At 21.8% G+C, this 14,600-nt stretch overlaps 1 protein-coding gene across 1 annotated transcript in view; it reads left to right on the top strand.

Annotated features, from left to right (window-relative positions):
• LOC100869743 (protein amalgam) overlaps positions 1–14,600 on the top strand; it is a 301,201-nt gene that overhangs the window by 195,069 nt on the left and 91,532 nt on the right. Inside the window, exon 3 of the mRNA XM_086910211.1 lies at positions 4,696–4,865. Within this exon, the coding sequence (XP_086766337.1) occupies positions 4,696–4,865 (170 nt within the window). The remainder of the gene's footprint in view (positions 1–4,695; positions 4,866–14,600) is intronic.

The raw sequence follows: 14,600 nt of genomic DNA, 5'->3' as shown, positions 1-14,600 counted from the left end.
AAATATTATAAATTTATAAATACTATAATAATAAATAAATATTATCATTATATATATAATTAATATTATTAATTTAATATAATTTAATTAATTTTATATATAATTTAATAATACTTTACAATATTAATAATATAAAATTCTTTAATAATATTAATGATATTATCATGTTCATTCAATTGTTATCATTTCAATATTCATAGAAAATTATAACTTTGATAATAGTTATGGAATAATATAATACAAATGAAAAAGAACATGTTATTTATTACTGTTATTATTATCTAAAAACAAAAAAAAAATATTTGAAATTTGATTCATAGATAAATAGCTAGAATATATTAAAAGTTGAAAAACGATCTTAAACCGCCACTGTAAAACAGTCATCGATCATTTGAAAATCACAGGTTGTAGAAGCACATTTCACCGCTGTTATCATTTCATCGGACTGACACGACGTTCGAATTGATTTGAAGCAGCAACAGCCATGTTCGGTGCGTTCTACACGTTTGCACGAATGTGAAATCTCGATGACGGTATTGATCAAAAGCGAAATATTTTTTTGCATGTCGCATGTTCCGCTATAGCACGACACCAATTACCATCCTTTTTACAAGAGTTTATCGACCGACTGTTACTCGAATATCTTATGACTGGATGTTTCGTGTAACGTAGCTTTTTAGTAAAACGCCAACAATGAGAGCACCAGGACAAACGAACTGAGTGACGGGTGAAAAAGCCAGCCATTAAAGGACTCTCTTGAACGAGAACACGCGATTCTGTCGCAAGTCTGGCTATACCAACGATTAATTATCGATTCAAATTTTAGTCCGATTAATCATGCCGCAGCTGCAAAGGCTGTATTTGAATTCCTATAATTTTGTTTCAATGAATTTTGGAAATTTGAAAACAATGAAAGGCTGCTTTATTCTGGTTCACGAACGATATTTCGGGAATCAATGAATATTTAAACTAATAACTTGAAATAACTTCAATTTTTTCTTTCGTAATATTCATATAGAATTGCGTATATTTTTGTTAAAAATATCTTTTTTTTCTTTAGTTATAAAAATAAGATTATTTGTATATTTAATATAATTCAAAGATAAATGTTTATTAATAATAATATTGAAAAAATATCAATATGTGTATCTTTTATTTTGAAGTCAAACATTTATAAGTTAACAAAATTAATTTCAGTAATCAATTAATAAATTATATGTAATAGAGTAGTTTCTTTTTAAAATTTTCCTATTATAGAATTGCAACATTTTTTATAATTTCAAAATATTTTTATTCAAAAATAAATGAAAAAGAATGTAACAATTATATATAATTAATAAATTTCAAGTTTTAAGTTAGTAAACGCATCAAATTGATATATTTTTTGTGATACTGATTATTTAAAACAACGCAAAACATTGATATGAAAATGCATTTATCGATCACATGTTTAGAAGAGAATTAAGCTCCAAGATAAAGAACATAAAGAAAATATATGCAATTCATGATAAGAATGAAAAATGATCAATTTCCGTTCTAAAAATTTGTTAATTTGTTTGCAAGTTTTTAATTTACGTACTAAAATAATTCTTGTGGAAAAAATTCCATTAACACATTTGCGTCACTAATAAGTTATCGAATATTGATCACATCAATTCTTTTAGACACATTTTCATTAAAATTCAAATTCCGCTGTGATACACAGTCTAGTGAATAATAATACCTTGCACAAAGAGAATTTACAATTGGACATCTTCATGATGAATAGAACTAGTTAAAATCGATGAAATAAAAACTAACTTCTTTATCTGAATACTCATATTTAATACGATGATATTTATAACTTGATAGATTAAATCCAATAAATAATTTCAAAAAAAAATGAATTATATTTGCAATATAAAACGACATTAAAAGTTCAAATGGAAAATCATGGAAAATAGAAGAGTCGATTGATCAAAATTATATACAATTCTATTATTTTTTTATCACTTATTTTTCATTACTAATGAAATATTATTATTAATTATTAATATTATTAATATTATTAAAAAAATATTTTACTATCTAAATAATAAATTATTCTCAAGAAGAATTATATATTTGAAAAGGAATTATTGTATACTTGAAAAAGAATTATAAATTTAATTTAAAATTTAAATATTGCAAAAATATTGATGATTTTAAGACAGATATAAATAAATGTATTCATAAGTGTTAGAAATAGAATTACAATTATTTTTCTAAAATTATTTATTTTCTTTATAAAATTTAGTTTAACTATTTTTTCATATGTATGTTCTATATTATACATTATATTTTTTATTCTAGTAACAATTTGAATTCTGAAAATTCTGAAAATCAACTCAGAAGACGTTTTTGTGAATATTACAAATTAGGTTGAAAGTTTACATAATAGCAAACTGCATTCAAATTATAGTGAAACAAGAACTACATCAATTTGTGAAAACTTTATTAATGGAGAGGAGAATGAGTTCAAAACTGAACTGAACTACTACAACTATTTGAATGACTAGAATTAGTGGGACTTCGTGAAACTGCAACAAGTAATTGTACATATTACTTGTACAATACTATAATCATATCTTTCTTCAAATTAAAAGATTATTCATTTTTGAAAAATTGTTGAAAATTTATTATAATTGAAAAAAATATATCATATAATAGCCAATCTGAATTTATTTTAAAGATAAAGTCTTTATATTTTTATGTTTGAATTTTGTCAAAAATTCTTTTATATTGAAAAGGAGAATAGAATAGAAATGAAAATGAAATTTTTTTCAATTCTACAAATTCAATTGATTTTAGAATTTCAATTGACCTTAACTTTCTATGAGATGGAACAAGTTTTTAAAGGAAAATCTATTTTTTATAACATTCTCTAAAAATTAATCTATAATTTGATTTATTATTGTATTATATTTTGATTATGAAAAGTCAGCATTAAAATACAAAATACAAGTCCAAAGCTAATAAAGAAATTTTATTGTCAAACTTATATATGTAATATGAAATATTTTTATATGTATTATAAATATATATTTAATATATTTAATATCGTTAAGCCCAGAGACGAGTATCTTTTTAGTAAAACTGTTGAACAAGAAATTTTATCAATTTGAAAATTTGTTTTTAAATATTTAAAAAAGTTCTCTAATTTATAGATTAATAATATATAAGGCCATTGTTTAAAAAATCATGGATCTTAGTAATTATTTTTGATAATTTCACAAGGAAACCCCGTAGCTAGACGGCCTCTCATTAATAGACATACCCTCTGCACGTCCTCTTTCCAAAACATTCATGAGCCAACTATAGAGAAATTATTCAGTTATCTGAATAATAATTCCACCCTCTTGGATTTTTGATCTTTTGCAGATTGGAAGAGAAGGAAAAAGGCTCAAGTTCTTGTCATAATGTTGTCAGAGTTTTGCCCAGATTGAACGTTATTAGAATATAAATATAGAATATAATTAAAATTGGTAGACTCTCGTGTAATGATTTAGACACACATATAGAAACATATAGCATAGAAAAAACTCGTTCCGCGTAATTAGCATAACTAAAATCTCGTCGTTAGTACTATTTCGTATAATAAATTTCAAAATTCAGTAATTTGAATTTTTTTTTATTTTTCCAATTTGGAATAGTCTTTTGACCTAATTAAAAAAATTTTAGTCAGCCAATTCCGAAAAATCTATGGAATCAATTATGAAGACAGTAATAAATTATAATATATTATACAATTAGTATATATAAAATTAAATATGGATTTGAATAAATATATAAGAACAATATCAAAAAATAATAATTAGGCAAGTAACCAAAAGTTAATACTTATTTTTAAATACAAAGACAAATTAAATCACATATACTAAATATATACATTGAATATATAATTAAATACAATTAAATGCACATTAAGCATACATTGAACATATATTAAAATTGTACATAGACATATGCTGCATAATTTCGATCATGCTTTTACTTATGTCAGGAACTTATTTTCATTTAAAATTCAATAAAATAGCAATGAAAAGTTGTATGACAACTTTTAAAAGAATTATAAAAGGGAGACTTTTTGTTCTACGAGCAAAATATATACTTTCATTTTAAAATGAATTACAAACAAAATTTATCAAAATATTAAAATCACTCTAATGTATAAAATTGTAAAATGTAAAAATAAATCAATTTTATTTGCTGATTTAAAAATATTCAATTCTAAAATATGAAAATAAAAGTTTTATTTTTTAAAAATGAGGCTACATAAAGTACCATGTGATATTTATTTATGAAGTTTTTGATTGAAAATTAACAATTCTTCAATCAAAATTTAGTAATCTTTTTACAGAATAAGTTATAAATAAGTTATAAATCTTATGAAAAACTAATAATAATTAAGGAAATCTCTTATAAGACTTATATTAATTTTTATTTTTTTAAGAATACTAAATCTATTAAATAAAATGAATATAATATATAAATAATTAATTAAATGAAATTATTATTTTTATATATCAACAAAATATTTTGTCTTGCTATCTTGAAACATCGTAAACTATGTTTCAATCTATCTTCGTAACAAAATTATGCAATAGAAATAACCGCATCATTGATGTAACTTACTAAGAACAAAATCCCCTTAACGATGTTTATTACTTTTGGCAGAATGCACAGCGAAGAGCGGAGGATCGGTAGTAGAGCATCATCCATCTTCTTACTGGGAGCAACCCTTTAGTCAGCCTTATTTCGACAATACGACAAAAAGGGAAACCACGACGACCGTCGGCCAAACCGCTTTTCTTCACTGCAGAGTGCGCAATCTTGGTGATCGTGCTGTAAGTTCAAATTTCCTTATTGCTTGACTCTCGGTAATTTAATAAGAATACAAAAGTGTTACACGGTTGAGTAATCAGTTGAATAAAAGTTCCGATATCACGCTCTGTTTTCCACTTTGTTTTTTATTTCATTTTCTTGTTCTTTTTCTTTTATCAATTTTTCTTCAACTTTTTTAGCGATTGAAACTCATTTTACTACTATGAATATATTCTCTCTCTTTTTTTTTATTTTACCAAAAATGGAACACTAATCGCAATAAAATGTAAAATAATTTCAAATAATTAATACAATTTTTAAAAATAATTCTTAATCATTTAAATATGTTTTGGAAGTTGGTTCGAAACCATTCTATTAAATCTGTTACACATTATATATGCTATAAACGTATCATTTTCGTGATTTATTGTATTAACAAAATTCATTGTATTTGTAAGTGATTATGCAATTGCGAAAGTTAATTAATAATTAATATTCAGATAATAATTGTGAATGAATTTATCTTTCAATCTAATTTCATATTTATTTCGGTGCGATCCTTTTCATCGAAATGGTTTTCGATTATTGTAATTTCATATTCTAAATTGATAATAATAATTTCAGTGCTCATCAAAAATAAAGTTAAAATAAGTTTCAAATAACATTTTCCTTTAATTCTAAAAAGCAATAATAATTGAAACCAAAGATGAATTAAAAGATTATATTTTTGCATTGGACAAAATTATTCACCTTGCTAATATTAGATTTATTGCATTAAAAATACGTAAAATATGCAAAGCAAAGCTTGTATAATCCTATCATATATCTATTTAATACAGGCTACATGGCAATAAATTGAAAAGCTGAAAATAGTTAAATTTCTAAAATACAAAAAAATCTAGGCAATTGAAACAGCATCAACTATATCTAATACTAGCATTATTAGTATATCAAAAGAAAAAGAAAAAGAAAAAACAGAAAATCTTATTCATAATAATATAACATAGTAATATAAAATTATGGATATAAATATATCAGATCTGAAACATCTAAAAATTCAACATATTATATTACAGAAGCATACAATGATTCAAATCATGCTAGATAACAAAATTTAAATTACTTAAATTTCATATAAGGAACTAAATGTATAAGGAAACTACGTACAAGGAACTAAATGTATAAACAATCAAAAAAAAAAAAAAAGCAATCGTTGCAATAAGCAATAAAAAGACACATTATTAACATATATATATATATATATATATATATATATATATATGTGCATAGTAAAAAAATTCTCTCATTTTTTATATTTGATTTTATCAATGCTTAGAAGAGCAACTATTATATGTATAATAAATTTGATGATGAAATTATATTATATCATATTATAATCATAGTATTCTAATGCATTCTCGGATGATTGTATATCTGTGATTTTCTATGTTTCTCCAAATTTTATGTACATATTAAGTATCTCTTCCTTAATAATATAGAGAAAAATCAAATATTTTAACATTTTACAAAATTTGTTTAAATGGAAAAATGAATAGAACAAAATGATAACACATTATTTATTTAAAAAATTATTTAAAAAAATAGATCAACGAATATTTTTATTTGAGAATGAAAAGATTTTTGGCACATTTCTGTGCACTGAATCTGAATCTGAATCTGAGCATAAAAATTGAATATAACGAAAGATTAGAATAAAAATAAATGGATAAAAAATACCGATTTTTGCGAATTTCAATAATATTTATAGAATATAATTTAAAAAAAGTAATACTATTTTTTCAATATTTCTGTTATCATATATATTCTTCGTTTGTAAAATCAAATTTAATTTATCATTATAAGATTTTTTTCTTGCGATACATCGCTTTGAAATTATTCCATTTTTAATTTTCTACTGATGATAAATTTTTATGAAAATTCTATTTCATTTTTTTCAAGAAGATTAATAAACTGAAAATATAGATTTATGATTTTTCAAACATCAAAGCAAATACTTTTCTAGTTTTTATTCGGATATATTAAAAATGGAATAACTTTAAAGTGATATATCTTGGCAAAGAAAGTCCTGACAATAAATCAAATTTAACTTTGCAAGAAAAGTATTACTGGAGTTGACAGAAATATTGAAAAAAATTATTTTTTTTGATGATTTAATATTATGTCTCGTAAATATAGTCTCAATTCAAAAATCAATATTTTTTATTCATTTATTTTTTAATGTATAGGCAATTTTTATATCTAGATTCAAAAATTTTGTTTATTTTTAAATAAAAAAAGACTTGTTAATCTGTTTTTTCAGACATATTATTACTTTATTTATTTTCCACTTAAACAAATAAAATTTATAAAAAAAAAATATTAATATTTTTATACTTTTATTATTAAAGCGCTTATACTTTTATTATTAAAAAAAAATAAATTACATTTAAAATTTGAATAAATTACATAGATTTTAAGAAACATTAAATGTCATAGGATATGTTATTACTTTGTTTGAAAGTATATCTCTACACATTGAAATAAAGTGCTCGTATATATATCAATGTTAACGTGTAGTTTGTCAGTTTTAGCTTGTATATACCAAAAATAGATAGGCAAAATTTAATAGTTGAAGTTAAAAATAAAGTTACTTCAATAAATTATTTTAATAATTTATTATTATAAACATTAAATAATCGCGAATATATGTGCCAAATAGCCAAGATTATATGAAGAGTGAATTATAATATACAGTTATAATACGAATAAATGTTATTCAAGTATTTTAGTAAGTAATTAATTAAAGTAATTAAAATAACTTTATTCGAAATTTTTTTTAATTAATTTTTTTTTCAACCGGTTAATATTCAACTTTGAACAGTATTAAGTTGATAGTTGATTTTTCTTCAAGTCAATTATGTTAATATCTGGTCTATACATTCAGACATAATGAATAATTCTATAATAAAATATATATAAAATTGCTAAGTAATTATAATGCTGCTATCGTTTCGAAATGCAATGATTTGTAGATAAATGTCGACAATCATGTGAATTATGATACTTATAATAAGATAAATTAATTGCAATACTTTTTGGAGTCTATGTTGAGAAGTTGGCCTAGTTGCTCCAAATAGATGTAATATAATAGCAATGTAATATAAAATGGAATATATAGTAGAATTCATTTTTTTCATATATATAGAAAATCTATATAAAATAAAAAATAAATAAATGTTGATTATTCATAAAAACAAGAGCTCATAATATAAAAATAAAATTCATAAGGAAAAAAATTAAACAAAAGATAAAAATTTAGAAGTATAGAAGTAAACATATGAGAGTTGGAGGGAAAATTAAAAATTCATATATATTTTTTAAAGATTGAATATAAATTTCTTTTTTCAATAAAATAATTAAATCGAAAAATCACATTATTTGTTAAAAAATAAAATATTAATAAATACAGAAATGTTAAAAAAGAAACTTTGGAAAAAATAAAAAATAATTTCAACAAATTTTAAAACAAATTATATTATTTATTATAAAATAAAGATTTTGAAAATATGTTATGATGATTAAATTTATGTAAAGATATGTATGATTATTTTTGTAAAAAAGAAAATAGGATAATAAAATGGAATTATTATTGTTTTTTTAATTATAGGATCATTAAAAAATTAAAAAAAATTTATTTATATTGCGTTAGTTCCAATCTATTCCTGGAGCTATGGAATATAATAATATAATAATAAAAATAATTATTACGAAATTTGCTGTGACAAGTTCGATTAGCAAGACGACCAAAGGCAAAGTCGCCATATGCCAATGACGGTCTACACTAAAGTTCGAAGTTACAAGTTCGGATTAGCAAAATGATCAAAAGCAAAGACCATATGTCAATGATGGTCTATGTTATGACTAAGGTTCGAAGTTACAAGTTTGGAAAAAACTTCTTTCTAAGTTCAAAGAGTTCTGAAAGTTCTTGTTTCTAATGCTTTTTTGTAGTTCTGTTAATTCTTGTTGTTTCTAGTGCTTTTGTAGTTCTGGTGCTTTGAATTTCTTGAAGTTCTCGTAAGTTTTAAAGGTTCTCTCCAAGACTGGTATCCTCTGAAGCCCCCTCCATGTTCATCTCATGAGCTTGTGGATCTTCAGTGGGATACACAAATGTCCAATGATACTGAACCAGCTTTCTGATTAAGTGACATCCCCAATCTAAAGAAAGCTCCCTAGAATGAATTCGAGGGGCCAAGCCATTCACAGAAGTTGTTTCATATGTGTTTTCAGTAATTTTTTTCAAGATGATGCTGATTGCCATTAAGATTGGCATGGCTGAAAGTGTCGTCTCAAATCCCAAGATCATTGACCACTCCAGTCACGCCGAATTGTTTCTAAATGTACGAAGCATATAGTTATCAAAATTTTCTCTCAAAAATGGCATTGTTCTTGCAGCATTATCCTGAGTCATGTCTGTTCATGTCTGGACATCATCTGTTCAATGTCTGAACATATTATTTCATTTTCTATTCTTTATTTTGAAACTAAAAGCTAAAACTAAAAAAAAATTTATTTCATTAAATTCTTTTTAAAATGAAGTTTAAAATATTTAAGAAAGTTTTAAATACAATATCTTTTTTTTCTTCCCCATAAGAATTAAAAAAAAAAATATATATATATAGAAGAGATTAGATAAAAATTAACTTTGAAATACTTAAAAATATCTAATAAATAATAAATAAATAGAATAATAGTATTTCTTTATTGAAAGAATGAAATTTTTGTAATATTTTTTTTTGAAAATGCTTTATTTTTAGAAAATAAAATATTTTGATAATGTATTTATAATGTATTTATTTATGCATTTCTGTTATTTTAACTATTACTATTAACTATTCTGTTACTATTAATTATTACTTTTCCTCTTTTATTTTTCAAATATTTAAATTATTATATAATTATATAAATAATATAATCAATTCTATAATATTTGAAACTTATTTTATTAATAAATATAAGAAAATATGCTTAAAACCAATTGGTCAGTATATAATTTATATAAATATAAATATTTAAAAAAAATATATTTAACATAAATATTTTAAAATATTTTTTAAAAATAAAAAATATAAATATAATTATTTTCAAATATAATCAAATGAAATAAATTTTTATTAATTTTATTAAAAATGATATACTTCGCTTATATTACATTTTTTTGATATATTTTAGAGAATGAACGAGATTTTAAACAATTTATACTCATATGATATTTTTCTCATGTAATTATATCTGAGAAAAAATTGTTCAAAATCTATAAAATATATAAGCTGATTTTCGAGATATTTGGGGAAAAGATTGCTATAATTACACAAATTATATTTAATATATAATATATATATTATTATGAATGTATATGTATATGTATGTGAAAAATTTTATATAATAATAGTAATATCTTTTTGCGAATATCTAGAAAATTATAGCTGAGTGATTCTTATATAAATAAAAAAAATGTTTAAAATTTTATCCTTTGCATAATTACATATTTAAAAATTATCCAAATTGATAAAGTTTATTTATTCTTACTTTTTTATTAAACACACAAAAATGGACAAGATAAAAAATAAATTATGTATTTATTAAATTATTGTACAAAATATAATATCTTATATATAATTTCAAAACCAATTTATTTTATTTTAAAAACATTTCATTTGAAATTATCAATAAATTCATTTTTACATATCATATCTTTTAATTATTAGAGTATATATGTGTATGTGTATTTATTAGACATGTTTTGTAAAAATAACTGGTAATTTAATAATAATCTTTCGAAGAAAAGCGATCTTTGAATGTTTTCATTTTCATTGATATTTCAGTGGCTTTTGAATATCGTTTGAAATAACAAAAGGTATGTAGTTGTTGCGACAAACAACAGTGAACGTAGTGTTGCCAAGTTGGTTTTACTCTTGCGAATATAAACGCCTGTTTCTCGTAGATAGAGAACCGTACACGCGGTACGATAGCTGAAGTGGGGCCGAAGTGAAGGGAAATCTGATTTATCGTCGATTACGATCGGTGATTGGATTCTGACGGGTTCCTGTGCGTCATGCGGTGATGCATGAATAACATCGATAACGAGTAATGTTACTACTCGACGTTGACCCATGCACTTATCTTCGAAAATACTTTCCATTATAAGATGTCTGTGGATAAAATATGAGAAAACTTTTTCTCCATAATTTGAAAAAAGAGCATAAATATTTAATTGTCTTTTACAATCAATTGAAATTTCTTATTTGTCGAATTTATTATATTATTATCCTTAACTGATCATATGAAATTTTCATGCATAAACGATCATGTTTGTGAGACTAATTTTAGAGATAATAGAAACATGAAATTCTTGTAATTCTTTTTTTTATAATTTAATACAAATTGAACTTAAATATTTATTTTTTATATTAGTACATTATTTACAAAAAGAAACATAGCAAAATATGAATTTAATATAAGTTCAAAAAATGATTTAAATCATTTAAATTAAAATATTAAATTTTACAAAAGTATTTTTATTAGTCAAAAATATTTTATTATTTCATTTTGCGATATAGAAAATACAATCTCTATTTTCTTGATACTAGGGCAAATTTGGAAAAAATCGAATTCATTTTTTTGAAAAAATAATCAAAATAATGAAAAATATAATTTTTGACAATATAAATATTATCCAAATAATTTAAAATACATATTATATAAATTATAATATTATGATAAATATTAGCATATTAATTATATTTAAATATTTTTTTTTAATAAAAATATAAATGTTGCATCTGATCCCTGATAGTACCTTAAGAAAAAAGATATAAAAGTGTATAATAGAAAGTGTATAATGATAAATAAGAAATATCATAAATTAAAATATAATAAATAATTTTTTAATAATAAATAATTTTAAAATATAATAAATAATTTTTTAATAATAAATAATTTTAAAATATAATAAATAATTTTCTATAAATTATAAATGGCAAATATTTTAGTATTTCGAATATTCATTATGGAATCAACGAGTGCAGCTGACACATTTTATCCAATTATTGTTTTTCGAGGTTAGTTTTTTCCGCATTTCATGAATTTATTTTTGATTTACTCTTTTAATTTTTTTTTTGTAAAAATAAATGGACTTTTATTCTTTGACTTTGAATATTATTTTAACTATTTTCCATATTTCTTAATATTTCCTGTATTGATTTGAAATTGAAAAAAGTTTTTTTTTTTATCGTTTTGTATTTTGTTTACCCTTTTGCACTCTAATATACTTTGAATTATTCAGAATGATGATAAGCTTGTTTATTGTCTTTTCTCATCATTATTATTGTATTAGTTTTTGAAATTGATAAAATTATATTTAACAATTTCGTTGATATAAAGTCATCTAAGAATATAGAATTCTGTGAACATCTTGAAAACTATATTGAAAAACTGTGAATATTAATGTTGTTTAAATCGTATAAGATAAAGTAGTATTTCTCTTCCGACTTAATATGGTCAGACTATATCCGGAAGAATCATGAGAGAGATCGATTTTCGATATTTTCTCAACATAAAATAAAAATAGTGAGTACATCTACAAAGTATATATATATATATACTTTTAAAATGAAATAACTTCTTTAAAATTGAATCAAATCATTTTAATTTAAAATTTCTGAGATATTATAAAAAAGATGTTATTAGATGTAATGTAAAAAAAATTTTTTAAATTGAATTTTGAAGAAAAAATACTCTTTTTTTTTCTTACCTTAACTTATGATAAATTACTTAAAATAATCAATTTATGATAAATCTTTTAAGCAATATTATATTTCTTTTCTACATGACGTAGATCTAATTTTCGAAGAACATCATATAATAATTTTTTTTATAAATATAATATATTTTTTTCGATTAAATGTTTAACTTATATTATTATATAATTTACATTATATTGTTCTTAATTTTTATGTTTCCGAAAAAAATCGCGAAAAATACATTTTTTTTGATATTTTGATATACTGTGCCATGCCAATGCTTTTCAAAATTGTAAACGTAAATGAACACGTGTTTGATGGATTGTATTCAACCAATGAAGATTCGTATTTCAACTGTTAATGACGCGAATATCAATTTTAATGGGAGGTGAAAATCTAATAGCATGAACATTACGTGAGAATATTAGAATTTGAAAATATATTTGTTTCATGTTAAAATAAAACTTTTTGAATGTACAGTAAATATTTAATTTCAATTTATTTTAAAAAACATATAAAAATTCAAAAAATTTAAAACTCTTCTTTTTTAAACTTTTTTTAAGTAAAAATGTTAGAAAAAAGTAATATGGTATTAAGTAAAATAAATTTTAATATTGATTTCGATTAAAAAAATTTGAAACTCCTCTTTTTTAAACTTTTTCTAAGTAAAAACGTTAAAAAAAAGTAATATAGTATAAGTAAAATAAATTTTAATTTATTTAATATTTATTTCAATAATTATACAGTTTAATGGTTTTTCTCAATTTCGACTACTTTATTTTAATTTCTTCCTAAATAAATTCATTTTATCATTAAAATGAAAAATTAAGTGAAAGGAGTCAAAAAAATAATTTACTTTTTCTTATTTTTAGAAAAAAAAATTATTAGTTTTATATAAAATTTCTCTTATACATATACATCCATGACAGTGAATATGCGATTTTTACTTTTTTATTTTTTTTGTTATAAACTCATTGCGACAGATAAAATATGTATAATGGATGAACTGGTCAAAAACTTTTATGAGTGGTAATAGATGATTTTTGCAAAAATATGACTCCAACTCATTAGAGCTGAGACATTTTGCAGAAATATCACACTATTGTAACATATTATTTATTCGTAGAGAGTATGGGTATTCAATGAAAATAAACAAAAAACAATCTTTGAATAATAGAAATTATAATAATTAAAATTATATTAATAGTAATACTAATATCATACTTTATATCCATTATTATGTTTGTAATTTCAAGCATCGTTTTATATTTATCTCTGCAGATCTGAAAGAAAAAAGAAATACAATAATAATTTTATTTAAAACATAACATTCGAATAGCATACTTATTTTAGTTTAGAATAGCATACTTATTATATTTAGTTTTAACTATTATTTAATTTTTCAATTACAATTCTTTTTTTTTTGTGTCTGTAAATCGCAAATACTACATTATAAATTTCAATATTATCAAAAATTTGATCATTTGATAATTTTTACAAATAAAATTTGAATTTTTTCCATATTTTAATTGATCAAAACTGATTTAGTTCAGTTTTTATTTTCGAATATTTAATTTTTTCAAAGAAAAAAATGTTCTAAATGCTTAATAAAAGAGAAAACATGAGTTATTAAAAAACTTGACTATAAAGATAGATAAAGCTTCAGATTCACACACAAATTAAAACATAATAAATAATACACCGCGAATTGGCAAATGTACAATAATCGAATCAGCAATGTAAACGTATACATATATGTTAGTTTAGTGGCTTCAAAAAGTTTCCGTATTCTGTATAGATTTCTTACGTTATAAGAATATTTATATAATTCAAAAATTCTAATTTTAATTGATAAAAATTCGCATATATATTCAAATAATTTCAATAATTCCATTTTTAAATATCACTTATAAAATATTAATATTATAAAAATATAACATTTAAAATTTCTAAAAAAAT

The sequence above is a fragment of the Apis florea genome, unplaced genomic scaffold (assembly GCF_048593485.1).
Source record: "Apis florea isolate Af1SG1 unplaced genomic scaffold, ASM4859348v1 contig_3170_pilon, whole genome shotgun sequence".
In the NCBI taxonomy this organism is placed as follows: domain Eukaryota; kingdom Metazoa; phylum Arthropoda; class Insecta; order Hymenoptera; family Apidae; genus Apis; species Apis florea.
Note: the sequence above shows the minus strand (reverse complement) of the source record. Positions and strands in the feature narration are given on the sequence as shown.